Source organism: Momordica charantia (genome assembly GCF_013281855.1).
Source record: "Momordica charantia cultivar OHB3-1 chromosome 6 unlocalized genomic scaffold, Mcharantia_2.0 BLBB01000006.1, whole genome shotgun sequence".
In the NCBI taxonomy this organism is placed as follows: Eukaryota; Viridiplantae; Streptophyta; class Magnoliopsida; order Cucurbitales; family Cucurbitaceae; genus Momordica; species Momordica charantia.
In genome coordinates this window covers 23,918,525-23,944,555 of record NW_028275164.1, presented here as the reverse complement: position 1 = coordinate 23,944,555, position 26,031 = coordinate 23,918,525, and the positions used below count along the sequence as shown (strand labels likewise).

Below are 26,031 nucleotides of genomic sequence, written 5' to 3'. Positions count from 1 at the left end.
ACCTCACCTTGAGATCTTGAGTTTAAACCACATAGGACGTACCTTCTAAAAGAAATTTGTTAGATTTAAATGTAAAAGAAAAATAAAAGAAATTTGTTAGATTTAAATATGTAAAAGAAAAAAAAATTAACTATTAGAAGGTAAAATGAAATTTTGAAAAACAGAAATCTATTTTTAAAAATTACATTTTCTTTTGTTTTTGAAATTTACGTAGAATTTCAAAATGATTTTTAAAAAATAAAAAAAATAACAGAAAATTAAATTGATTATCAAACACCCTTATTTTTTTCAAAAATTAAAAACAGGAAATGAAATGATTATCGAACGGACCCTAAATGTTTTAATCTATTGTCTTTAATTTGTCTCTGAATTTAACACATAAGGAGGTTGTCTCTTCAAAAAACAAATATTGTCACGCTGTTATTTTGTTTTCTTTTTTTTTCTCTATCTTTTTTAATTCAGTGCATATTGAAAGTAGTTATATTAATTAATTTATTTTCAAATCTTAAAATAAAAAAGCTGCCAAAGAAAATTTTAGTTATTGATATATAGATTTATCGTGTAATAAAAGTTGAAAGGAAAAACGAAATGCAGATCTGTGTCAACCGTGAAGTAAATGAAAGAATGATAAATTACCAAAAATATTTTTAACTTTGTATTTTGCTTAAAAAATACCTCAGTCTTTACCTAAATTTTTCAAAAATACTGTTTGAGTAAATATCCATTCATATTTTGATCGAAAAGTTGACACGGCAAAATTTGAAACGACATGCCAATTAAGATGGAAGTCTTCTACATTTTCTCCGTTTTCATACTTAATTTTACCCTAAAAGTTTTTTTCTTCCGTTGTCAACGTTGTTTCCATAATCGTCTTGTTGCCCTAAACCTTTTTCTTTCACATCATTTCATATTATGCCCCATCATCATTCCATTCAAAATATGAGGTGCATTTTTTAAACTTTTGAAATAAGATTTTATTATTATTATATATATATATTTTTTTTGTAATTTAGCAAGAAAACAATTAGGCTACATATTCTTATTCTTTATTTATTTAGATTCTAAATGATTTTCATCAATTTTCTTGGCGTGAAATTATGAAATTTTCTAATTTGTTAGGTTCTAAAAATCTAAATTTAAAAAGAAATGGAGAAATTGTTGAAACGGATGTTTCTTCTAGACCCAATACCTTTTATTTTAGCATGGATAGAAAATAAGCCTAAAAAAACAAAATCCGAACTCTTTATTTTAATTTTTTATAAAAAATAAAAGAAAGAAAAAGAAAACCTCTTTATTTTAAATTTTCAATACTTTACATTTGAATAAGAAAATCTCTTTATTTTAAATTTTCAATATTTTACATTTTTTAAATTGTTTTTTTTTTCTTTTCCCAAAGGATCAAACTATCATTTATCCGACCTAACCCAACCTATTAAGTGAAATTACTTATCTATTCCCTTGGAGAGAGCCTTCTATCAGTAGTTGATTTAACAATAAAAGCTATTAAATAACAATTAAATTAAAAAAGAAAAAGTAAACTACTATGTACATTTATGGAGTATTTAGTCATTTAGTAATCAACTTTATCAAATAACAAATAAAAATAATATAAGTCAAATCGAGTATAGCTCAAGTGGTTAAGATGCTTAAATTAAAAAATAGAGGAGATAATTAATTTTATTGATGATTTTAAGCAACAACAAGGCTCAATCAATTCGAGTTAGCCCAATCTCTAAAGGGTTGTCATAATTTCATTCATGGGCCTACTCTACGATTTTGTTAACGGGTCAACCCACTCATTAAATGGGAGTCTATAGGGAAACCGATCGCTAGGGTTGAATCTAACATTGAGTTGGAAAAATCCAACTCAATTAAGATTTTGATTTTTCTATATTTTTTTTGTCCATAGTATAAACAAAATAAAAGTAAATTAATTAATCAATTAAAAAAAACCCGGCAACAAAACCTGACCCAACCCGAATTTATTAGGTTGGATTGGGTTGGGTTGGCCATCATTTTACAACCCGACGGTTCCCACAAATTCCCAACCCGAAAATTCGGGTTGGTCCCAAAAATATCCCCAACCCGATCCGTGAACACCACTGGTATTTTGTATAGAAGACCAAATTTGAATTTCTGAAAATTATGAAAAGGGCAATTCCCTTTTTATCCCACCCACATCCACTGTTTATGGGAACTGACACTTGCATCATTTGACAATTTTACCCGCCCACATTTCAGGCGCCAAAAATTCTATTTCAAACTCAAAATTAAATCTCTAAAATCTCTGCCTTACATGAATGGAAAATAAAATTTAAACTAATCTAGATCATGTTTCCAAATTAAATCAATTTCTCTCAACCCAATTAGGATTTAACTCATTTGTCCATGAACTTTATTTGTCGCCAACTTGGCTCGCTAATATTCTATTCCATTGTATGGGTCCTCTAGGTAACCTTCATCGTGCATCAATCTTGATTTCCATGGAAATTCCTCTACAATAAGTTAAATTCTAGAGCGGTTTTGGCCTTACCTGGGGTTACAAAGTGCCACATATGAGAGTGAATTTGATGGCAGTGAGTGAAAATGAGGGAAGGATAAACAAAATAGTATACCAATTATCTCCCATTTCTAGGCTATGCACAATGTGTCAACTCTTTATTAATAGCAAATCTACTTTTGATCTTTTCCCTACTTTTGTGACTCATCTAAATTGGGAGCAGACATTTAACATTTGGGTAGAATAAAAAATAAATTCAAATTTTTTTTAGTACAACATATAGTGGTGGGGATCGAACTCACAACCTCTTGGAGATATATGCCAATTATCGTTAGCTATGCTCTCCTTGACAAACAAATTCAAATTTAAAGAGTAGCCCAATTATCATAAAACTAAAATAAAAAAATTTAAATATTTGAGGTTTCGTAATAGTATTTGTTTTCAAGCCAAAAGATAAAAAGAGAGAGCATGGGCCAAAACAAAATCTATATCTTTTCTTACCTTTATTATGTGAATTGGGTTTCATTGCTTTTCAAAAAAGTAATCAATTTCGGCCATTTTTTAATGCATTTGCACATTTAAAACACAACCCAATTTCGATCAAAATTAAAAAGGGTTCACAATTATTAATAAACATTAATTCTACTCGCTCTCCTTTATTTATTTTATTTTATTTTATTTTTTGAGGCCACCATTCCAAATAGCACTTAGGAATGAGAGAATCTTAGTTGTGGTGTCCCTCTCCAACTCAAAATTCAAAAATCTTTTGGCATGCTTCTCCCTTAATTAATAATGGGTCCTTTTCCATTTGTAAAGTGTTCATTATAATGGACCAACTTAATTGTAATGTTGGTGAATTAATTATATTATCTCTAACCTTTTTTCTTATTCGAAAGAAATATCATGTTTGTTTATGATGAATTGATGTAAGAAAATCCAACAGCCTTTAAACACAATTACTAACATTTTAGTATCTTAGTCATAAAAAGAAGGAAATAAATATGTTTAATTAAGGGTGCTTTTTTAGGTAGGTTGGGAAATAATATTTTAGGATATAGAAAAATTGAGGGAATTAAGAAATTGAAATAATTGTGGTTAAAGTGCAACAAAGTTAGTGATGAAAATCGAATAGAAAGCTGCTTCCTTGTGCCCCTCTTTGCTATCTCATTTCAAGAAGCACAGTTTTTTCTTTCTTTTCTGGGGACAGGTATGATATAAAAAATATGTCTACCTAATTTTTTTGTGGGCTCTTTATTGCATAATATTTAAATTTTTTATCTATCTATTATTTTCAAATCATTGATGGGTTAATCTGAGTATGCATTTATTTATGATAATAAAATATAATAAATCTTTTTTATTACAAAAATTTATAAGAAATAGGGGTTTGACTGAGAGATAAATACTAATTACCTTTAAACTAAGTTCATACCAGCAATATTTAAAAAATTTATGTATAGGTATATATTTAGGCTCTCGTAATATCGATAAAAAAAATAGTTAGTTTTACTTGGAATTGGTGACAACTCATGGATCATTACAAGTAAACTTTAAAATTGTCTTTTTAAATAAATGAATTTGTAAAACGATTTAGATATGATAAAATTATTTCCTTAAACGATTCATTCTAAGCCTAAAATTATTTTCAAACCAACTTTAGGAATTATATATAATTATCGCCTTACATTGTGGGAAAAAAAAATATCCTAACAAGCACTAACCCATAAGGAAGAAAATTTTGAACTTAAAAAATAAAAATCTTAAATAAATTGGAAATTTTATCAGCCAATAATTCCATCAATAATTAAACTAAAAATATATATTGCTTTAAATCTCACCCTGGAAACCATATTATATTTAAAAAGCACTTTTCTTTTTAGTAAAGAGTGCACTTCTTTTGTAAGAAAGATGGACAAACAGGCAACATGGGGTAAAACTAATTAGTAATTATTAATGATCATATATAAATATATATATACACAAAAGAAACATTATGGTGGCCACTTTGTATAAAAATACTCACAGTACACCAGAAAAAGATTAAAAACTTGAAACTTTCTCCATGTTCAGACCATATAAGGGATGAGATAAGAACAGATTTCCAAACGGTCGAGATTATTCAAGAAAACACACACACAAAAAGAAGAAATAACAAAAGAAACGAGTAAAAACCTTATCTTCTTCTCTCTCTCTTTTCTTTATTATTTCCAGAATAAATACAAGGTTTACAGGAGTTGAAAGGGCCTGCTAAGAGCCAAATATACATAAATAAAAACATGGTATCTGTTCTTTCTCTCTCTAGATCTTACACAAGCTTACAAATGTTTGTTGAGAGAGAAACCAAAAACAATATCACATGTTAATTATGACCAGGTTTCTTGATGTCACTGTACCCTTTTCTTTCTTTTTTTTTTTTTTTTGAATTGTTCATGTTTTCTAAAGCCCACTTTTTTCTACCCATAATCACATAAATTACCCCAAGAATAAACACAATTTACCCCAAAGTTCATGTACATGGTACTTTGTAACATGTGCACATTAATTAATTAACTTCGACAAAGGAAATTTAATCTCATGTACTTTTTTACTATGGTCTTTTTTTCTTCTCTCTCTCTAGTGCTTTCCTTCCATTTCTGTTGTGTTGATGGCGTTATTTGATTCAAAATCATTAAAAAAGTCGAAACCAAAATCATGGATACCGAAATCCTCGCAATCCAGAAGCCATGAGCAATTATTTTCCTCCCACACAAAATTATTGGCTCCATTTGCTGCTGGTGGGTTGTGGTTGTTCCAAAGCGCTTCTTCCTCAATCCAAAAGTTGCTGCTTGTGTTGTAGAGATTTTCTAGAAGAAGGGAGTCGTCGGTGGCGGCGGAGCTGCTGTTCTCCGTCGCCGGCGAGGAGCTTGAGTTCTCCAAAACGCTGTCGTTTTCCCCGGAATTTTCCTTCTTGGCGTTGTTGGTGTTGGCCTTTGGGGACTGATCAGTGGTCTCCTCTGGCTGTTTTTTGATGGGCTCATGAGTGACAGGATCAATCCCCATTTTGAGAAGCTTCTTCTTTATGTGTGTGTTCCAGTGATTCTTTATCTCGTTGTCCGTTCTTCCCGGCAATCTAGCCGCAATCTTGGACCATCTGAGGAAAGAATCATTATAATCAAAATTTAATCTTTTATAGATATTTTAATTACGATGATGATTAAAGGATTTTGACTGGGATAGAAAGCGACATGAAATATGAAACGGACATGGGGAAGGATATACATAGTATTTGAAGGCCAAGATGCAAAATTTGGATTAGAAGCTGACGTTTCTGCTGTCCCCAAATTGAATGCTTTAGACTGAAGTTTGTCTTCTTCCCATACATTACTTCAAAATGCAAATCATCTTCTCAACTTAATGTTCAAGAAATTGGAGGTGGTTGAGAAGGAGCTTTAATTTGGAACTCAAAGCCAGCAAAATTGGTAGGAACAAAATTAAAAGAAAATCAAAACTTTTTTTTTTCTCTTTTGATAATTTTAATTGCACCAAACGGATGATCCAAAAGTAAAATACTAAGATATGGAAAATATTTCCAAACCATTCAAAATAAATATAACCCACTTAGAAAGTTAGTAGGAGCTTCTATTGTCTCGCGACGGACACGAAAACACGAACCTGTTTCCGAGACGGGCGTGAAGATCGATGACCAATTGCTCTTCGGCTTCGGTGAGGAGGCCTCGCTTAAGGTCGGGGCGGAGATAGTTGGTCCAGCGGAGGCGACAGCTCTTACCGCAGCGGCGGAGGCCTGCGAGCTTGGGGACGGCCCGCCAGCAGCACTGACCATTGGTGAGAATAAAATTGATGAGCTTCTTGTCCTCTTCGGCCGTCCAGGGACCCTTTTTAACTCCAAGTTTGTCGCAGCAAGGTTGCCTCCCCATGTGAATAATGACAATAGAGCAGCGGTAGAAATGGCTCAGGCCTTTTAACAAACAGTTGGTGATCAATTTGGTTGTGTTGTTTGAAGTTTGAAGAGCCCCACAAGGCCACAAAGCTTATATAAAGCCCTGTTGAGTTTGTTGTTGCTGGGCTTACGTTCCCCAGCTTAATTAATATATACTACACGCACACACTCACGAAATGGGAGATTAATAAGAAGGGAACAAGATTCTGGGGTCCACCCATTTTTGCCATGAAAATGACTGAGGAACTACAATGGCAGGGTTCTGCTGCGGTTGCCTCCACAAAATGGAGATGCCTCAGCTGAATATGGAGCTTACACATGTAACTACCCATAAAAACTCTTCCCATTTCTTTCTCTAGTCATAAAAAAAACATCATAGATACCAAAAAAATAAAAATAAAAAATAAAAATTACTCGTTAACAAGTTTCTAAATTGAAAAATATTTGGCTCCTGGACACGATAAATTTCGTCCTTACTACCATTAAATATTTGACAAGCAAGAAAGACAAATACCTTTTATATGAATTGTAAATTTTTTTGAGGTAATGAGGACAAGATTTGGTCATCACCGTTAAAGAATCAAGTATAGGAAAAATACTGACTCCATGAAATGTAAAAACAAATATATATATATATATATATATTTGTCAATTTTTCAAGGGTGGTTAAAACAATCTCTTCATTAAAAAGTTAAGTATCGGGAAAAATAATACTTATTTACCTAGTGACTTGTTGGGCTCATTAGATTTCTTGCAAGTGTTATTTTTTGAAAATTTAAAAAGTCTCTCTTTTCTGCATTTAACACGTGGTGGCCAATAGGAAGTATCTTCCATGTCTAATAAATTCTTAAATTTTAGAAAAGTGTTTAACAAATATCTCTTTTTAACTTATGTCTAATATATCCACAAAGTGTATAATTATTTTTTTGAACTTTTAATTTTACCTCTAATGGGTCTAATATATCTATCAAATACCTTTTTAAAGTTTAAAGATTTGATATTAGACACAAAATAAAAAATTCAATTATCACAAATCAATTAAACACTTTTGAAGTTTAGAAATTTATATGAGAAACAAAATTGGAAATTCGATAATTTATTGAACAGTACCATTCTAAACGTAGAAGACTAAACTTGTAATTTAACCCTAAAAAAATTAAGAAAGAAAAAAAAAAAGAGTTACAGTGAAAAACAAAAGTAGCTTTTGGGTAATTGAAAATTTACTCAACCATATAGCATATACATCACCCATTTCGTCATCTCCACGTCTACGTGTCCTTTGCCAAAGCAGCGAGATTAATAAGGTGTTGCCATTTGCCATTGGAGGGGCCAGGCTTTAATATTGCACACAACCTGTTTGACGAATGGCCACACACAAGAGTACCGCAGGATCTTGCCTTTCAAACGCCCAAGTTTCAGCTGTCCATAATGTCTTCATCAACTCCTTTTTTTTTTCTTCTTTAATAATAATTATGGAAATCTTTCTACATTCTTTTTTTTCTTTTTTGGTTTTCTGTTCATTAATTCAAGTGGGGAATCATGACTGCGCCAGATATATTGTAGGAACGATGATGAAAAATTTTGATTTTTTTTCTCTTTTGTTTCACTGTTGTTGAACTTGAAAGTGCCCGTGCCATGCGAAGCTTTAGTGGGAATCGTTTTCTTCTGCGCGCGGTTGCAATTTTTCGACTCTATTTGAATATGATGTTCATCATTTATCCACAAAAAGAAATCTTTTAAACTACATTAGTTTATAAGGAATTTTTTTTTTTTTGTTTCTCTAAATGAGGCTGACTTGGGACAGTTTTATTAGGCAGTAATTTTAAGGTTAAACAGAAATTGTACATTGTGATCATAAAGGTAAGGATAACTCATAAATTAGTTTGAAAAATGGAATTTACTTGAATAGAATCATACGTTTAAAGGGGAATTTTAGACATAATATTCGAAATAGCAGACTTGGGATTCTATTTGATTTCTTCGCCTTCTACTTTTTTTAAAAAATTTTAAATACTATTTTTCATCCATCTACTTTTTAAAATCTTTATTATTTATTCTTTTCTTCTTTATTTCTTTTTAATTTAGAATTAATGTTGTGTGATTTTGCTAGTTGGATTCTTATAATCGAGAGGTGTCAACGACTATCTAACATTGTAATCGACGTTGCGGGACTCGCCCTCAAATAGGGGTGGGGAAAGCTCCGACTACGCGTTCCACGAGGCTCGAATGGAGGAGGGGTATCCTCATTCAACTACGCCACCATCCGCGAAACTAATTCATTGAAACTAACCTTTTTTTTTTAGTTTGTTTATCTCATAAACAACTTTTAGAAAGTAAAATACAAAATTTAGAATAATATATTTATTTCCCAATAGATTCTAAACTATTTATCATACTTGTCTCAGCTGAATGATGTTGTCATTTGGCAATAAGCTAAATTTGGTGCAAGTACGCATACAAATTAATACAATATTACATCGCTTAAAAGAGCATTAAAAATAAATAACAGATCGCTTTAAAAGGTTAAGTCTTGGATCTTCTCATTGCAATTTGCAGTCGCACTGTTGAAATAAGATAATTTAAAAATCAATCTGCACAATCTCATCATTAACTTGAACTTGATCCTTTTTTATAAAGTTCTCCATTACATCATTGTAATATAAACTCTAAGTTCAAGTGATTAAACTTTTTCTCTCATTTATAAACTCAACACATCCATACATACTTCTTCAAATAAGCATATACAAATCTATATATATCCTCTCGTTGTGGGAGCTATTTTTTGGTCGAATTAGAAAGAAAGATGTTAAAAAATACTTTTAGTCCCTGTACTTTCACCAAAGTAACGATTTAGTCCCTCAACTTTAATTTGTAACGATTTAGTCATTGTACTTTCAAATTGACAACAATTTAGTTCTCGAACTTTAATACGTAACAATTTAGTCCTTGTAATTTAAAGTTTGTAACGATTTAGTCTTATTGTGAATTTTTTTGCTAAGTTCCTTATATATATAGATTGATAAACTAATTGAAGGGGAACCAAATATGTTTATAAATTAGAAATATTAAATTGTTATATGATAAGATTTTACACTTAATTTTAATAATTTTTTTACGATAGAGACTAAATTATTACAAAGTTTAAACTATAGAGACTAAATTATTAAAAACTAAATTTTATGGACTAAATTATTACTTTAATAAAAGTACAAGGACTAAATTATTACAGACTAAAATTTAGGGATTAAATTATTATTTTAGTGAAAGTAAAAGACCAAAATATTTTTTTTAATCAAAGAAATAATAGATCTTTGCAGATATCTCCAACTTTGTGATGACATCATAGTCTTAACATCATCTTGGTCTTCCAAATCTAACCTATTTTGTAATTACGATGTTTGCTCGCTTAATCGGAGTGCTTTCATATATCTCTCATTTGGTATGTTCCAGCTCGCACATTTTTTAATGAAATAGTTATGGTATCTCTTAATATATATATATAGCATTTTTTTACCTTTAAAAACACAAAAAACTTACATCTAAAAAAGTTGTGTTTTCAACTTTGAGAAGGAAAAAGAAAAGGCCTAAAGTCTACTGTGGCTATAAAAAGAGATTTTTTTAAGTTTAGGGTTCTTTCCATTTTCTTGTATTGATCAAATATTATCGACAACCGCTATTTTTGAACTCTTGTAGCGATCTTTCCATAAAGATTTTTGAAAATTTTACATGTGTCTTCTCTCCTTTCGATTATTTTAATCTCATTTGTTGATAATATGGCACAAAAACCATATGGGTGGTTGAATATACAGATCTCCACTTTTGTTGGGTTTTGACTTGTGTCTCTCTTGGCTTTGGCTTAGGTTGGTGGATATGACGAACATCGACCCTTTACCCTACAAGTCTTCATAATCTTGACGAGAGAGACAGAGAGAGAGAGAGAGAGAGAGAGAGAGAGAAATATACAAAACTTGGAAAATACGAAAATGTGTACGATTACACTTTAAGCATTCAGTACAATATCTTGTTTGAGTATTTTTAAGAAACAAGAGAGTTCAAATAGTCATTTTCTTGGGACAATTTAGGACAACAAGTTGATTAATTCACATGCCATTGCCAAGTGTCCAAAGAGCAAAAAACAATATATAAAACATAAAAAAAGAAAAAAAAATTACTTTGAAGACACTACAAAACAAGTATCATTTGACCAGGTATAAAATAAAAGACAACGATCCTTTGAAATAAAACTTTGCAGCTCAACTACAAAAATAACACTTGCTAAGTTCCTACGGTGTCCCATCTGTCTTAACTATGCAAAACCAACCACGTAAGAGTTTTGATTGTTGGGGTTTTTCCCAAAACATTTCATTGTTTCATTATATAATTCTTTTTTTTTTTTTTTTTATAATTTTAAGGATATGGATAAGGTGGAGAAGTTGAAGAGATGAATGTTGCAATTGTAAGTTAGGGTTAATTTTGTCGAGGGGAGAGGTGGCTTAGGAAAGCTTTTAATTTTATTATTGCTTGTATCACTTGAGAATATTCATTTCTTAAGGTTTCGGATATTCAATTTTTGGGTCTATTTTAACTTCTTTTTTAAAAGGAAAAAAAGAAAAACAAATTACTGGTTGTAATTCCAACCATTTTTTTTTTTTTTAGAAAAGTGGGTTTTTATATTAACTCTGGGTTAAAATACTAGTTTGATCTCTATAATTTCAACTTTGGTTCATTTTGGTCTTTGTACTTTCAATTTTGATTCATTTTAGTCCCTATACTTTCAAAATATTCATTTTGGTCCAATAATGTTATTTTTAATCTCGTTTTTCTATCACAATTTCAACATGACATTACAATCCATATATTTTTTAACGTAATTTAAACGTTATTTTATACTAAAGGATTTCCGTTATGTGTAAAGTTTGTGTTAAAAAATTGTAAAGAGTAACTAAAATGATCTCTTTTTAAAAGTAAATGGATCAAAATGAACATTTTCAAAGTACATGAACTAAAATGAACCAAAACTAAAGATATAAAGACCAAAATGAATATTTTCAAAGTACATGGACTAAAATAAACCAAGACTCAAAGTACCGGGGACTAAAATAACATTTTAACCTTAATGTATAATTAGTTTAGATTTTGTTTTGATATCATAAACATTTGAATGTTTTTAATACATAAACAATGTATATAGAAAACCCATTTAAAAATTTTTTCATTAGGAATCATCCAACACATAAATTTAACATGGCACGTTTCCTTTTTTGGTTATTTTGTCAATTTATCTACACAAAGATATATCACATATGAAAATTGTTTGAGGCCAAAATTAATCCTTTAGAGTTAAGGACTAAAATAAAACATTTGATCATAAGTATTATGTTTAATTATATGTCCGATGATGAATAGCTATTCGAAACAACTTTACCATTCAATTTATTCAAGTTTCATTTAAAAAATCTTCGTTAAAAAAATGGTGTCTTTGTTGTCACTTGCTGTTTTTATGTACTGAGAGCTATGTATAGGCACAACTTTTTTTATTGCAATTTTTGGGGTATAACTTATAAGTGAGTTGCTTCTCGATGCTTATTTGTGAATGATCAAATCATAACCGACTAAAATAAACTCCAAATATAAATGGTTCTTTTTTTTATATATATATATTTTAAAATTAGATAAATTCTACTTGGTTTCGTTTGGATACTTTTTTTTCCATTTCTTGCTCTTACCATAATACTTGAGTATCCCCTAATTTCTTTATTTGTACATGCTCTGATATCATGCCTTCTTACACATTTTCCATTTTTTTTCCCTTAGTCAAAACCCCCCTTTTAAAATCTCGTCTTATAATATATTTTGGTATTTTTATCTCCCAACTAATTTCCAACAATTAGTTGGTATTTTTGATGTCTTGTCCTCCAAATTTCAAATTCTTTTAAATTATGATATATCTATCGTCCCTCAAAATTTAATTGATTAATATCTTTTTATGTAATTCGTATGTTCTTCCCTTATCTTCTTCCAGTTTTATTTTACATATATTACAAATAAATGAGAGAAATTCAAAAGTTAATTATAAGGCGTAAAGAAAAACCAATATCTGACTACTCAGGTTATGTAACACTTTTGAAGGAACTACATTGATTTAATTTTGTCCGACCTAAAACTAGGTGCCATACTTTAAAAATCAAGCAATCCCCAATAGGAATTGTGGATATATCTTTCTAGCTATATGAGAGAGAAGGAAAGGAAACACAAAAAGGCATCTTGCATTGAATTGGATAACACACCAAAATAAAAATAATAATAGGAAACTTTTTTAATACAAAAAAGTGCATAGAGATTATATTAAAGAGCATTTCTTAGTATACTTTTCTATTTTCTTTTGTTAATTTTGTTTAAGAATATGGCATGAATTATTTTACCCCTAAAAAATTACAAACTTTCCCACCCACCATCCCACTTATGTTAATGATGAAGTATTCAATTTCAAAGTACATTGGCGTCATCTTTAGCTCAAACACCATTAACCCACATCAAAAAGCGACCCTTCAGCTACCAAATTGAATTTCTTTTTTTTTTTCTTTCTCATTAACAAATTATTAACTTAGGGCAACTATTTATGCTCTACTTTTTTATTTTTAAATGAGTAAAATCCACTTTCATTGATTATGTCTTTAACTACGCCATTAGTGGGTAATGCAATCGTCATTAATCTCACTTGGTTTTCTAATTTTTATTCTTCGATTATTATGGTCCATACTTAGCAAAATTATATACATATAATGGGAAGGCCGACAAGAACTTTGAAATTAGAATTTCGAAACAGCTAAGAATTGAACATAATCAATTATGGTATGTGGGAATTGGAAATCAATCAATTCAATTTAAAATTTTTGAGGAAGCAAATTGGAAAAGACATTCCTAGGGGTGGATTCTTGGGATTTTAATTGCATTGATTTTCAAGGAAAAGTACATATCAACTTGGAGTTTAAATGTTTATATGATTGTTGGTGGGAAAACAACACCACAGTGTGATGAATTTAATTTTAGAGGTCTTTTCTTTGGTGGACTGAAAAAGAGATATTCAGAGAATCTAATTCAATTAATCATCAAATAAATCAAGCAGGTGAAACCCTAGTTTGAAATTGTTTCTTATTTTCTCAAATTTCTTCTTTAAAAAAATGCCCTTTTTTCTTGCATTTCTTGAAGTTGGTTTTGGTTTTGGTTTGAAACTTTTGCCATCATAACTCGAAATTCAATTTAATATGATCAAGAACCCCACCGGCCATCCCAAAAACATTAAATGCTAATAGTTTTGATTTTGGCTTTAATTTAATGTTTTTTCAAAAAAAAAATAATAATAATAAGTTAACAAGTTTGATGTATAAAAGTTGTAAATTTGAATGAATCTAAAGATCGAGGATATGTAGGTGAAGTTTTAACCTAACGTATAAGTCCAAAAATTGGAAAGTTTGAGCTTTCCATAACTAGTGTTTGAGTTCGTATTGTGAATGAGTACCAAAAACCAAAATTTTATAAAATGTATTTGGCTCTTAAACTTGAGTTTATATGACCTATAGAGATAATACACATATGTTAATTTAAGATAAGTAAATTTTTATGATAAATATGGGTTCGACTTCTTTTTTAACTTTCCGTTGATCGAAACTAAAATTGGTAGGTCAAAATGATTTTAAAACGAAGGATAGCAGAATCATATTTTAGATGGAAATAAAGATTAATAAATCATGTTTGAACATTTAAGGGTAAAAAAAAATTAAGAGATTGGTGGTGTTGTTATGGAAAGATGAAGAAAAAATAAGGAGTGGTCAATGGGCGTGTTGACTAGAGGTTTTGAGTTGAGTAAGAGTTGGCTGTGAGGGAGAAGGATAGATCACCAACGAGGTTTGATTGGACGTGTGAAGAGAAGGTCAACTTCTGGTGTTCAGTTTTTTCTACGCAAAGAAGAGATTTGATTGGAGGGCAAGTCCGAGATGGGTGACTCGTCATTTTCTCAAGGTCACGCCTGGTCTTACCTCAACTCAATGTATAAATCACATCGTTTTGAACATAGTTCGACTAGTTAAGACATATATCATCGATAAAAAATCAAATTTATATAAATTATTACCTTATTTGACATGTTTTTTATTCTACGCGTGGTAATGAGATTGGTGTTTTTTGTTTAGTTAACTAAGTTACTTAACTTTATTAAGATCTAGAGCTCATTGAAAAAAAAAATAAGGGAACAGGGTGGCTTTTCAAGTGAAAAAAAAAATGGTTTGGAAACTAGCGTCAGGTTTAACCAAATTCATAGGGATCAAATATAAATTCGAAAGACCAAATTGAGATTAAATTCAAGCTATTGAACAAAATTGAAACTTTTTAGATTATATGGAGCCAATTAAAATTAAGTCCAAAATATAGAGAAGGGAATATCGATAATGATTTTTTCACTAATTAAATTTGTATTTTGTTTGAAATAATAAGATTGGAATATTTTTGAGAAGTAAGGTTGTTTAGCTTCCTTCATTATAGTATATTATATCTTTAGAATGGAGTCTGGAAAACAAGACAGAACAAGATAATAAAAATGCAGCTAAAAACGAGCATAACTTAGTGATAATTGATATATATCTTCAACTAAGTGGTTATCAATTTGATCTTCCACCCTCATATGTTGTACTAAAAAACGGTAATAAAATGTATCACATATCATATTACAACATATTTTAGATGGATTTATGATATATATTTGCAGATTTTGTCATTCATTTAAATATGGAGATATGAATTGCAAAATTTTCAAATTAAAAATTCACAATTATACCAAACACAAAAATTAAAAAAATAATTAAAAAAAAACGATATGATTAGCCTATGGAGACTTTATTAACCAACTTAAACAACTTCCTTGACTTATGCTCAATCAAAATTTGACTTAGATTTGACATGAGGTGTGATTGACAAGCTAAGCCATTCAATACGACTATTTTCCTCAATGATTTGTGACAACAAATAAAAATATATAAAATTAAAATCCTATATATTCTATCCAATTCAATCTATAATAAACTTATTTAGGTATCTTTAATGGGATCTTTTTCTCTAAATAAATATAATTTTGAGCTATTGTAATAGGTTAAAATATGTATTGAAGCGAATCATTATCAGTTTTAAATTATAAATAATAAATTGTTTCAAATTAAAGTTTAGAGACTAAATTGTTATTAAAATAAAAGTACAAATACCAAATGTGTTTTTTAACTTAATTCTGTTTTATTTATAATAAAGTTACTTATGCTTATATTTTTTTTAACTTCATTTTTCTTCAATAACAACTCTAAATTTTTAGAAAATAAATTTCTAAGTTTTAAAGACACATAACATGACTCGAGGTACTTATCTAAATTTAGTATTCATAGATAGATAAGTAGGTATTCAAGGTACTAATTTTCATGTCAATATGTGTGTAATTCAGTGGAATTTTTATGTTGCAGATTTAATCTTCCATCTAAATATTTGTTGTAGTTTAAATAGTACTACCTATTTACCATTTTTATTCAAAATTGATGATTAAAAATTTCGTTTCGGATACACTGAATTGCTAATTTATTATTATTATTACATTGCATAATAAAAAGGAATACATTTGTGAAAAAGTTTTAACAAGAGCGGGGCAATTTTGTAAAGTGGATTCGTTGAAAGGTTAGTTGTGAAAGAAATTCAGTAAAGAAATAGTACGACCCAGGCCCACGTCCATCGTTAGAACTCGTTAGAAGGTTCTGCTTAAACCTAGGCCCAGGCCCATAAATATACCAACAAAAAGAAAAAGAAAAAGAAAACAGTTAAAAACTATCCATTTATTCCAATAGTTGAGCTTAATTTATGTTTATTTTTGGGTTTCTGCTTAGTGCTATAACAAACCTTATTCCCTTCTAGCTCCCGACCATTGATACGTATATGATTTGTTGGAAATTTATTTTCATAATTGAATTGTTAGGTTGTATCTCATTTATAAAGTTTGTAGTGTTTTTTTTTTATGTTTATTTATTTTAGATGCTGAATGTTTCTGTTATCTTATTGATAGGTTTGTTTGTCTCGTATCTTTTCCGTTTCTTTCAATGCTTCGACCCAAAGCAATAGCTTAATGCTAGTTCTGTGAATAAAGTGGCAATGGCTGCACTCGAACTCACTCAAGAATGGGACGACAATGGTTTGTCGACTAAGTTCATGCTGATTTTGGATGTTGTACATTAGAATCCTTAAGCACTACCATGAATACTATCGTGCTAACTGTTGGGATTGGTGGAGTCAAAACAACGTCGGAACGACCTAGGAAAGAGTCGGGATCGAGCTGGGATGCGTCGCATGATGAAAACAGGGAAGAAGCGAGCGCTGTAGGCCACTCGGGCCGAGGAGGTAGCGTCGCGACACTGTCCAGATGGTGAACATGGGCGAACTTTTTCGTCCGTAGCACCATGGCGCTGTTTCGATATTTATAAATATGCAGCCTCAGGTTTTAGGGTTTTACCAGTTGAAAAAGGGTTATTGTCCAGTCGATTTTGAGCCGTTTTTCAGAGGGTTTCGTGGCAGTTTCAAGGGGGAGGCTCGGGCATTGGCAGAGGCATTAAGGCTCATTTAGATCAACGCATTCGGGCTAATTAGATCTTGATTATTGTGAGTTTTTCATTCCTGTTCCTAAGTATTAATTGTGTAAAATACTTAGAAGCTATGAGGTTTTTGTTGAGACCTCTAGAGGATATTCTGGGAGAATTATTGTATCAAATTTTAAACTATATTTGTGAATTACTCACATCTAAGTGGAAGACTAGATGTAACCTTTAATGATAAACCAATATAATTTGCTGTATCTTATTCTTGTTCTTTAGTTGTGTTGGATATTTTATATGGAATAAGAAATTATTTAGGTCAATCAATTTCCCAACATGATCGACATGTTGTTATCCTCCCTTAAAGCACTTGCAACATATCTAGCTTCCTACCTATAGACGGTTCCTTATTCTCAGATTATGAGATGATATCTTTTTCTTGCAACATACAAATATAGAAAGCAAATAGTGTACTCAACCTAACTAAATTTATAATTTAACGAAGTCTGGACGGTTACGATTCCCGCCAGGGCGAGCTTGGTGCGGTTCCATTCGGATAACGCAGAGTGAGAGGAGGGCCAGAAACCAGCGGCTGAGAACTCCGACTTTTCATTTTCTCTATTTTGCAGCCCCCGTCAATGGCCGCTCTGAGTCTCGGCCTAACGGCCACCAGAATACGTGTTTCCACCAGTTCGATTCCCGCCCGCTCTCGTCCCAACACCATAACCTGCGTCTCATGGGTACCTTATCTTTCTAATGTTCTCTCTTTTTTCTTTTCACAATTTCAGCAATTTTCCTTTTGTTATGGGAAATTTTGTTCGATTCAGGACCCAGAAGGCCTATTCGGACGGCCTCAGACCGGCCACATCGCTCGAATGGAGTTCAAGAGGCGACTGGAGAAGGACGCCGAAGCTCGCGAGGCCTTCGAGCGCCAAGTCCGGGAAGAGAAAGAGCGCCGCAGAGCGCTTCGAGAGGTGTTTCTACCAATTGGGTTTTTCAATTTCATGCTTTTTCTCAATTGGGTTTTGTTTATTTCAAAATTTTAGTGTTCCCTGCTTGCGAGTACCGATTGTGGTTGTTATCTGTTTTCTGAATAGTCTCGTGAAATTCCGGACAATTTGGCCGACCTGGTCGAGTATTTTCTCGATACTGAAGCTCAGGATATTGAATTTGAAATTGCCAGGTTGAGGCCCAGGTTAGTGATTGAAAGACGAATTCTAATTTTTTTTTCTCTTTTTTCCCCAGTTCAGTAAGCTTGAATCTGATCTTGTTATTTGAATTTGAAATGAATTGATGATGCAAATTGACCAATTAATTGTATCAAACTTTCTGATGTGTTTGTGGAATTGAAGCTCTGTTTTCATTTTGACATGCATTATATGGCAGACTGACCGAGGAGTTTTTTTCACACTTGAAATTTGAGCTGGGTCAGCTTAGATTTTCTGTTTCAAAAACTGAGGTTTATTCTTTAACATGTTTTTCTATTTCCTATAATCTAGCGCACAAATAACGAATCAATTCTGAATCTCTGATGGTTGTTTTAGGCTATGGAAGATAGAGAGATAGAGTTGGAAGCACTACAGAAAGCACTTGAAGAAGGAACAGGTTTGTTTGAGACCTTCAATTTTTGTCCTAGAACGATGCCAATATAAAACTTAGTAACTTACATACTTCATTTTCTGTTACAGAAGCCTATGATAAAATGCAAGGTGAACTGGTAAAAGCAAGGCAAAGCTTAACCAAAATTTTAACATCAAAGGATGTAAAAGCTACCGTATGTACTTTGTTTCTCTTTCCATTCTGCTGTTTCTCGAGTTCTGCCTCAGAATAACAGATTCTGCAACCAAAATGCTAATGTCGACGCTTTTTCGTTTGCAGTTGTTAGACATGGTCGAGCGAAACGAGCTCAATAGATCGTTACTGGCCCTTCTCGACGAAAATATAGTGAATGCACAAAGGGGTGACCAGGTAATTCCAAGAACCTTTAAATTCATTTCTTAGTCATTTTGATCTCTGGCTTACAAAACAAAGTGAAGAGAGGAGGGGCATTGCTCCCCTAGTATAATTCAAGATGAGTTTAAAAGTGTTGAGAATTCATATATATGAATTAAATTTACCAATCCGTTAAGTTTTTGGATTAAGTGGTGATTGTTTCACCAAATACGTTTGAATCTTCATTAACAATCTACAGAAGGAAGCTGCTGCTTTCATGGAGAAGATCCGAGGGGCTGTTCTAAAGTACATGACAACTTAGAAGTCCTGAGGTACAGATTTAGAACTCTCCCTGTTTCTTCTCCTCAATCTTTGATTTTGTCGGGGAATAATTCTAAAAATTAGTCTCCAATATTTACTAAAATCATAGAAAAAGTCCATGTTCATTACATGATGTTGTAAATTGTTTGAAATATAAAAATATTTATGCTTTACTGAAGATTTGTGGTATTTTCTACTCTATTTGTGTTTGTGTCAAAGAAGGTGAAGCAACAGTCTTAAGGGTCGTTTGGCCCATGGGTTTGACATCCTAAGCCGAACCCATGTTTGCCCCTAAGGTATCGGTTTCCAAATTTTAACCCATGGGTTGAATAGTATTTATTATTCAACTCCATGGCATAAGGGAGGTGGGCCTTATGCCTCTCATCCTCCCTCTTCAGCAGCTCGGCTTTGGCTTCAACCTCGGCCCTCAGTATATCCACCTCGCTCCGAGCCTTCAGCAGCTCGCCCTTGAGCGTAGTGGCAGCCTCCAAGGCAGCAGAGGAGTTCTCCCTCTCCTTCGCTGCCAAGGCCTCCCTTCCATCCAGCTCGGCCTTGATCATGACTGCTGAATGGATGGAGGCAGTGAACGCCTGCAAGACATAAAAGGCAAGTTCAGGTCAGATCGAGCTATAATACGAGAAAATAAAAGTGTAGGGGTAGATCTTACCTCAACAGCGTGGTCGATGGTCCGTTGCAGCACGGACCCCGGATCACTTACAAACTTGGACGCTCTCCTGAGACAGCGATCCAAGCATGAAGCCGAGATGCGTGACACTTGGTCCTTCACCCCGGAGCTCGACGGTTCCACTCTGAACCGCATCTTCACGTCGGAAGTTCCCCCCATCCGAGCTTCAGGGTCGTCTACGAGGTCGGCGTGGCTTGAAGGCAGGGGGCCACGAGGTCCAACCTCCAAGGAGGAGGTGGTCTTCTTCTTTTTCTTCGTCCTCTTCAGAGGAGAGCCCTCTCTCACCTCACGAAGAGGTGACACGTCCAAGGCCTCGGACTCGCTCCTCGAACGCTTCTCCCTGGAGCGCTCCCCGGTAGAATCCAACTCAATCACCGGAGTTGGAGCTGCAGAAGATGGACCTGCCTGGTCCTCAGCTGCATTCTGATCTACAGCAGGAGTAACTGGGTCAGAGCTTTGGACTGTCTTAAGGGCGTGAGCACGGCCCTTAGACTTACGTTTCACGCTGCTCGTGAATCCACACACCATGATTGCAGTACGAATAAGAAGAAATGTTAGAATTAAAAAACTTGAAGCAAAAATTGAGATTGAGATCGAACACGACTTATCGAGCTCGGAGTTTGGCCTCGAAGCTTCAATTGGACGAACTAAAGGATTGTATAGTCCAATAGCCCTGATTCTAGCAGCAGCTTGTCGGTGACCAAGGTCCCGATCTTCCGGCCCCTTGGGAAGTTATCCTTGTAGAATTTGAGGGTGTCGAAGGTGGCTTGAGCGAGCTCGGGAATCGGCTTGATCGATACTGCACAAAATAAACAAAAGTTCGAGTTAGATGTGAATACCAAGAAATGAAAAGAAAAAGAAAATAAGAAGAACTCCATACCTAGGTTCCCAAACCTAGCAGGCACGTCAAAGAAGGGACGACCTGATTCGTCCTTTGCCAACCATTCTCCAGAGGCAAAGAACCACTTGCCTACCCATCCTTTGATGGAGGTCGGCCCCTTAACTATACCACCCGCGCCCTTCCTTGCGCACATATAGTACCGACCTGGTTTTTTGGCTATCCTCTTGGCCTCAAAACACCCAAGGAGCTGATCAACACTTAGCAGCTCGGCCTCATCCTCATCCCGAGCTCGCAACCAAAAAAGAATGGCTAAAGCAAAAATGACACCCCACCCATTGGGGGCCACTTGAGCAGGAACCAGTCCAGTTCGGTTTAAGAACTCCTGAGCAAAGGGATGAAGAGGAAGTCTGAGGCCGTACTCAAACATTTTCAAATAAAGAGTGACCCATCCCTCTGGAGGATTGTCAGCTCTTTCCCCTTCCTCCGGAATCCTAAGGAGGATGTCATTCGGAATGTTAAACCCCCTACGAAGGGGTCCAAGATAGTGCTCGGTCATCCTAGAGGGGTACTCCAGACCCTGGCCCGAGGTGGAGGTATCGCTATCCTTTCCATCATTTGAGAACCTAAAGTTCTCTATTTCTTCAAGCTCGGACTCTAACCTACGAGCTAAGACCTCCCTAGAGTCACTTGGTTTGGGGGGCGAACTGCTTATCGTCCGACCTAAACTACCCAAGCTATCGCTACTGGAGGGGGAAGACAAGAAAACTACCATGTCTAAAAGTAGAGTAAAAGCAAAGAAAAGCGACTGACCTACAGAAAGGGTTCGAGCTGCTTTCAGATCGAACTCCAGAAATTCAGGAAACGTAAGGTTTGACCTGAAGTTTCGGGACTATTTATAGCTGATCGGAAAAACCTCCGCGCCGTACACGTGTAATCAACGAGCGGCTGGGATCTTCTCGGGATACGCAACGACGAAACGCTTGAGTGCTCCGACAACCTGGCAGGTCGAAACGTATTCCGCAACGGTCATATTCCCTCTACAAATGAAAAGTCGCCACGTGTCCAAAATAGATTCGAATAAACTTCTCTGCCAGGTCGAGATCGAACCTGACAGAGAGGGGGCCAATGTTTGGGGGTAAACATACCCGGGACACGTGGATGACCCTTATTAGTATTTGAAGAAACCGAATAAAAAGGATTGCTTTGGTCCACCTCGGCCCCGCCGAGGAGACCAAGTTTACCCGCTATAAAAGACTAAGTATGGGCACCAAAGTTCGACCTGACTGGGGTCCGACCTGCTCGGAACCCGACAGGTCCGACATGAGAAAAGACATGTAACCGCTGGTCGTGTGTGCTGTCGGATCCGTCACCTATAAATAGAGGGCTTCATTTCACGCTCAGGTATCGAATCTCACCTCGAACTAAATAAGGAGTTCGATCTATACTGACTTGAGCGTCGGAGTGCTTACCCTCTTGTGCAGGTCCACTCTAGTGTTCAGGTCGGAACCGGAGACCGGGTTCGAGCTCGATTCGTGAAGAACCGTTGTGCAAATTCTTGCATAAACACTATTAATATTATATTAATAGTAATATAATATTTTAATATGAAATAGTAATGCCAACCACATGTAAAAATGAAATCATTTAATCATATCAAGATATTAAATTAAACCTTGCCAATAAGATTAAAAAAGAAAAAACTTGTAAACAAATACTTGAAAAAACTTAAAGTCGAATATTTTGTAACAAAAATAATTCATATGTTTACTTTTTTCTTCTAATGCAACCTCTTACTTGCTTAATTTTTTTTAACATCTTTTGATTGAAGAAAAAACCTCACAAACAAAAGCACAATAAGGAAACTTTAAAAAAATTACAAAAATGTTTTAAAAAATACTAAAGAGAAATTTTAAATATATAAAAAAATTGTATTATGCTTGAATGATAGTTCAAAAAATGTTTGTAGAAGAGAGACGAAAAAAAAGTAATTTAGTTGAACGACTATTTGCTTATGAGGTCATGTTTGAAGATTATCTGAATGAATGTAGGGTAAATTTGGAATTAGACACTTTTTAATTTCAAATCCTGACAAATCCAAACTACTTAGAATGAAAAATTTTGGGACTTAAAAGGTGATTTCAAATCTATTGTGATTTCAAACCTATTGTGATTTCAAACTCATTTTTTCCCTTTCCAAACAACATGTGAAATAATTTCAAAAATCATTTATGATTTGAGAATCCTTCACATCCTTGTTCCAAACATAAGGTTAAGCTAATGATTGACTGGAAAATATTTGAATATTTTAAGATTTTTCTTAAACTCTTACCTTTGGAAAGGACGCGAGGAAAATTTTGGTTGTTTGGCAAACCTAATCCCACTTTCCCTCCCAAACCCTACACATTTTCAAATGCTAAATTCAACCCCAAAAAAAAACTTTTTATTTAAAAATACATCTTTCAAAAGTTTCAATACTATTTTGATCTTTTATAAACAATTAAAAAATATGAAAAATTTCTATTAATATCTTGATAGAAAGTTGACGTGACATAGTTTGGAATGACATAACAATAAACATGAAAGTATTAAGTTTGAAAAAAAAGAGATATAGTAGAGGAAAACTATTGATTTTAAAAGGAAAACAATCCAATTATACCAAATTTCATTGAAATTCCACTTTTAGAAACGATAAGTTCTTTCATATCTTATCTCTTTTTATTCGTAACTTAGACAAGCTTCACGTTAATTGTCACATCATTTCGAATTCTACCACGTCAATTTTTTGTTCAATATAGAACGTTGGCTCAAATAGTATTTTTGAAACGTGTATAAAAATTGAATGATAATATTGAAATTTACAAAGAATACGAATATTTTTCCAAAAAAGGGGCAAAATTCAATGATTTTGATTTTATAATTCAACCTATTTTCAAATGCAAGTTGATATAAATGGCAGACAAGGACGCCGAGAAAAGAGTGTTTGGGTTGAAGGAAAAAGGGAGGAAATAATAATAATAATAATAATAAATAAATAAATAAATAAATAAATAAATAATAAACACCGTTAAATAATGCAGTAAAAAAGGAAGACGAAAGGGACCTCTACCCCTTTCAAGAAATCACGTGGGACGTGTCAGCTTTTTTATTCATTATCTACCAGAACCTAACCAACTTTTGTCCTTTTTCTTTTTACATCCTAAAAAATACATAAATAATTTCACAAATTAAATGCCATCTTAAAAGTTGAGACAAAAATAAATAAATAGATTTGTTAAGTTAGAGCAAAATATACCACTTACTTTATTTTATCTTAATTCATAAAGATGGAGAGTATCTAAATTCTGAACATATAACCGATATCCCAGGAAAAAGATTTCAACCAACTTATAAAGAGAAATTGATGTTTAAAATTACCTGAAGTATGTTTATATCAGTGGAATAAATTAATGTGTTTGTATTATAACAACTTAGAGAAGGGAGGAAGAAATTCTACTAGGCGTTTAGTTAGGGGAAAGTAAAAATGAGTACATAAATAAAAATATTCAAGGTTAAATTATAATTTTGGTCAACTTTCAAATCTTCAAATTGCAAAAATGTTTAAATTTTTAATATGGGATCTAAAAACTTTTTAAAGTTATTCATAATTTATTATATACAAACTTAAAATGTCAAAGAATTTATTACACAAATATCCTGAGTGAGATCTTTCTTAAAATTTAGAAATGTAGACATAATCTAAAAAAACTCACGGGACCAATAATTTAATCTTGGTAACTTTTATTTTATTTTACCAAAATTAAAATGGCAAGGTTTAGTAAACATCTTATTAAATTTGAATTTTGGTAATCTCTTTTATCCTTTATAGGGGAAAATAAGAATGACAACTTTTTCTTTTTTTAAACAAATGCGGATTTGAGGATTTGAACCCCAATTACATGCCCATTAATTGAATGGTCCTCCAATAAGCTCAAATCGAATTGAAATACTTTTTAATTTGGTTGCTTAACGGGGTGAGGACCAAATCTAAATCTTGTCTTTACATATCATTAATTTTTATGAAAAATCTCTATATAATAACACTTCCCACATCTTTTGTTTCGCACCCAATGGTTTCATCCCTCAAAAGCAATGGCAAGGCTCAAGATTTCACTCCCATTTGCATTTCTCATCCTTGCAGTCCTCCACAATGCCGCCGCCGCAGACTCAGCCTCCTCCCCCACGAGCTTCATCGAGTCATCCTGCCGAGTGACACGCTACCCGACGCTGTGCGTTGAATCCCTGTCGGGCTACGCCAGCGCCATCCGGCAGAGCGGGCGGCAGCTGGCCCAGACGGCCCTGTCGGTGAGCCTGAGCAGGGCCCGGCAAGCCGCAACGTTCGTGGCCGGGCTCGGGAAGCGCAGGGGGCCAATGAGAGGCCTCGAGTACCAGGCGGTGAAGGACTGCATAGAGAACATGGGCGACAGCGTGGACAGCCTCCGACGGTCCGTGAAGGAGCTCGGGGACTTACGTCGAACAGCTGGTGGGGATTTCTTGTGGCACATGAGTAACGTCCAGACGTGGGTCAGCGCCGCCCTCACCGATGAAACCACTTGCCTCGACGGCTTCGCCGGCCGCCGTACGGACGGCCAAGTGAAGGCCAGCATTAGGAAAAAAGTCACCCTTGTGGCTCAAGTCACCAGTAATGCGCTCGCTTTGGTTAATCACTTTGCTGACAAAAACCACGTCGCGCGCGCCCCTCTCCCTCTGGCTAAGCCTTAGATCTGCCTTTGGTTTTTGGTTTGCCTTGTTTTGTTTGTATATCATCTGAGTTTGTTTGTTGTAATTTTAACCACACCAGTGTAAATTTTTTGCGCTTGTATCCTAGGTTTTTGGCTCTGTTTTGTGCTTAAATTTGCGTGAGCGTTAAGAATTACATGTTAAAAATATAGCTCATTGCTAATTGAATTTAGATAACTTAAAAACCCAAACAACAGTCCGTTTTCTCTTTGGTTGGCGTGGGACGGGTGGATGTTGCCATGACAGAGACTTTTAATTATGTTTAGAAATTTGTTCCTTCTAGTCATTAATTGATTGACCTTGAGCCACGATGTGGGCTTGATTTATGCCATTATAAAACTAAGGGAAGGAAATTAGATTAAAGTTGCTGTCTACTTTAGCCGACTGCAGATTTTTGCCTTTCAATGGTAGGTTGGGACACAAGCA

At 33.7% G+C, this 26,031-nt stretch overlaps 3 protein-coding genes across 4 annotated transcripts; 2 read left to right on the top strand and 1 right to left on the bottom strand.

Moving 5' to 3' along the window:
• Positions 1 to 4,665: 4,665 nt before the first annotated feature.
• LOC111023340 (MYB-like transcription factor ODO1) lies at positions 4,666 to 6,582 on the bottom strand. 2 transcript variants are annotated; one of them, XM_022300758.2, is made up of 3 exons: positions 6,152 to 6,582; positions 5,759 to 5,863; positions 4,666 to 5,630 (listed from the first exon to the last, which is right to left on the bottom strand). In XM_022300758.2, exons 1-3 carry the CDS (start codon positions 6,412 to 6,414, stop codon positions 5,114 to 5,116), a joined length of 885 nt encoding a protein of 294 aa, XP_022156450.1. In that variant the 5' UTR covers positions 6,415 to 6,582; the 3' UTR covers positions 4,666 to 5,113. The 2 variants fall into 2 exon arrangements, with proteins under 2 accessions (XP_022156450.1, XP_022156451.1); XM_022300759.2 differs by lacking the exon at positions 5,759 to 5,863.
• A 10,945-nt stretch (positions 6,583 to 17,527) lies between these two features.
• On the top strand, positions 17,528 to 19,481 carry LOC111023335 (dimethylallyl, adenosine tRNA methylthiotransferase). The gene is made up of 8 exons (XM_022300750.2): positions 17,528 to 17,790; positions 17,878 to 18,024; positions 18,148 to 18,245; positions 18,437 to 18,509; positions 18,595 to 18,655; positions 18,739 to 18,824; positions 18,929 to 19,018; positions 19,242 to 19,481. The coding sequence occupies exons 1-8, from the start codon at positions 17,689 to 17,691 to the stop codon at positions 19,302 to 19,304; spliced, it is 720 nt and encodes a 239-aa protein (XP_022156442.1). The 5' UTR covers positions 17,528 to 17,688; the 3' UTR covers positions 19,305 to 19,481.
• Positions 19,242 to 25,719, top strand: LOC111023336 (Plant invertase/pectin methylesterase inhibitor superfamily protein). Its single transcript, XM_022300752.2, has 2 exons — positions 19,242 to 19,314; positions 24,956 to 25,719. The coding sequence occupies exon 2, from the start codon at positions 24,958 to 24,960 to the stop codon at positions 25,585 to 25,587; it is 630 nt and encodes a 209-aa protein (XP_022156444.1). The 5' UTR covers positions 19,242 to 19,314; positions 24,956 to 24,957; the 3' UTR covers positions 25,588 to 25,719.
• The last annotated feature ends 312 nt before the right edge of the window (positions 25,720 to 26,031 follow it).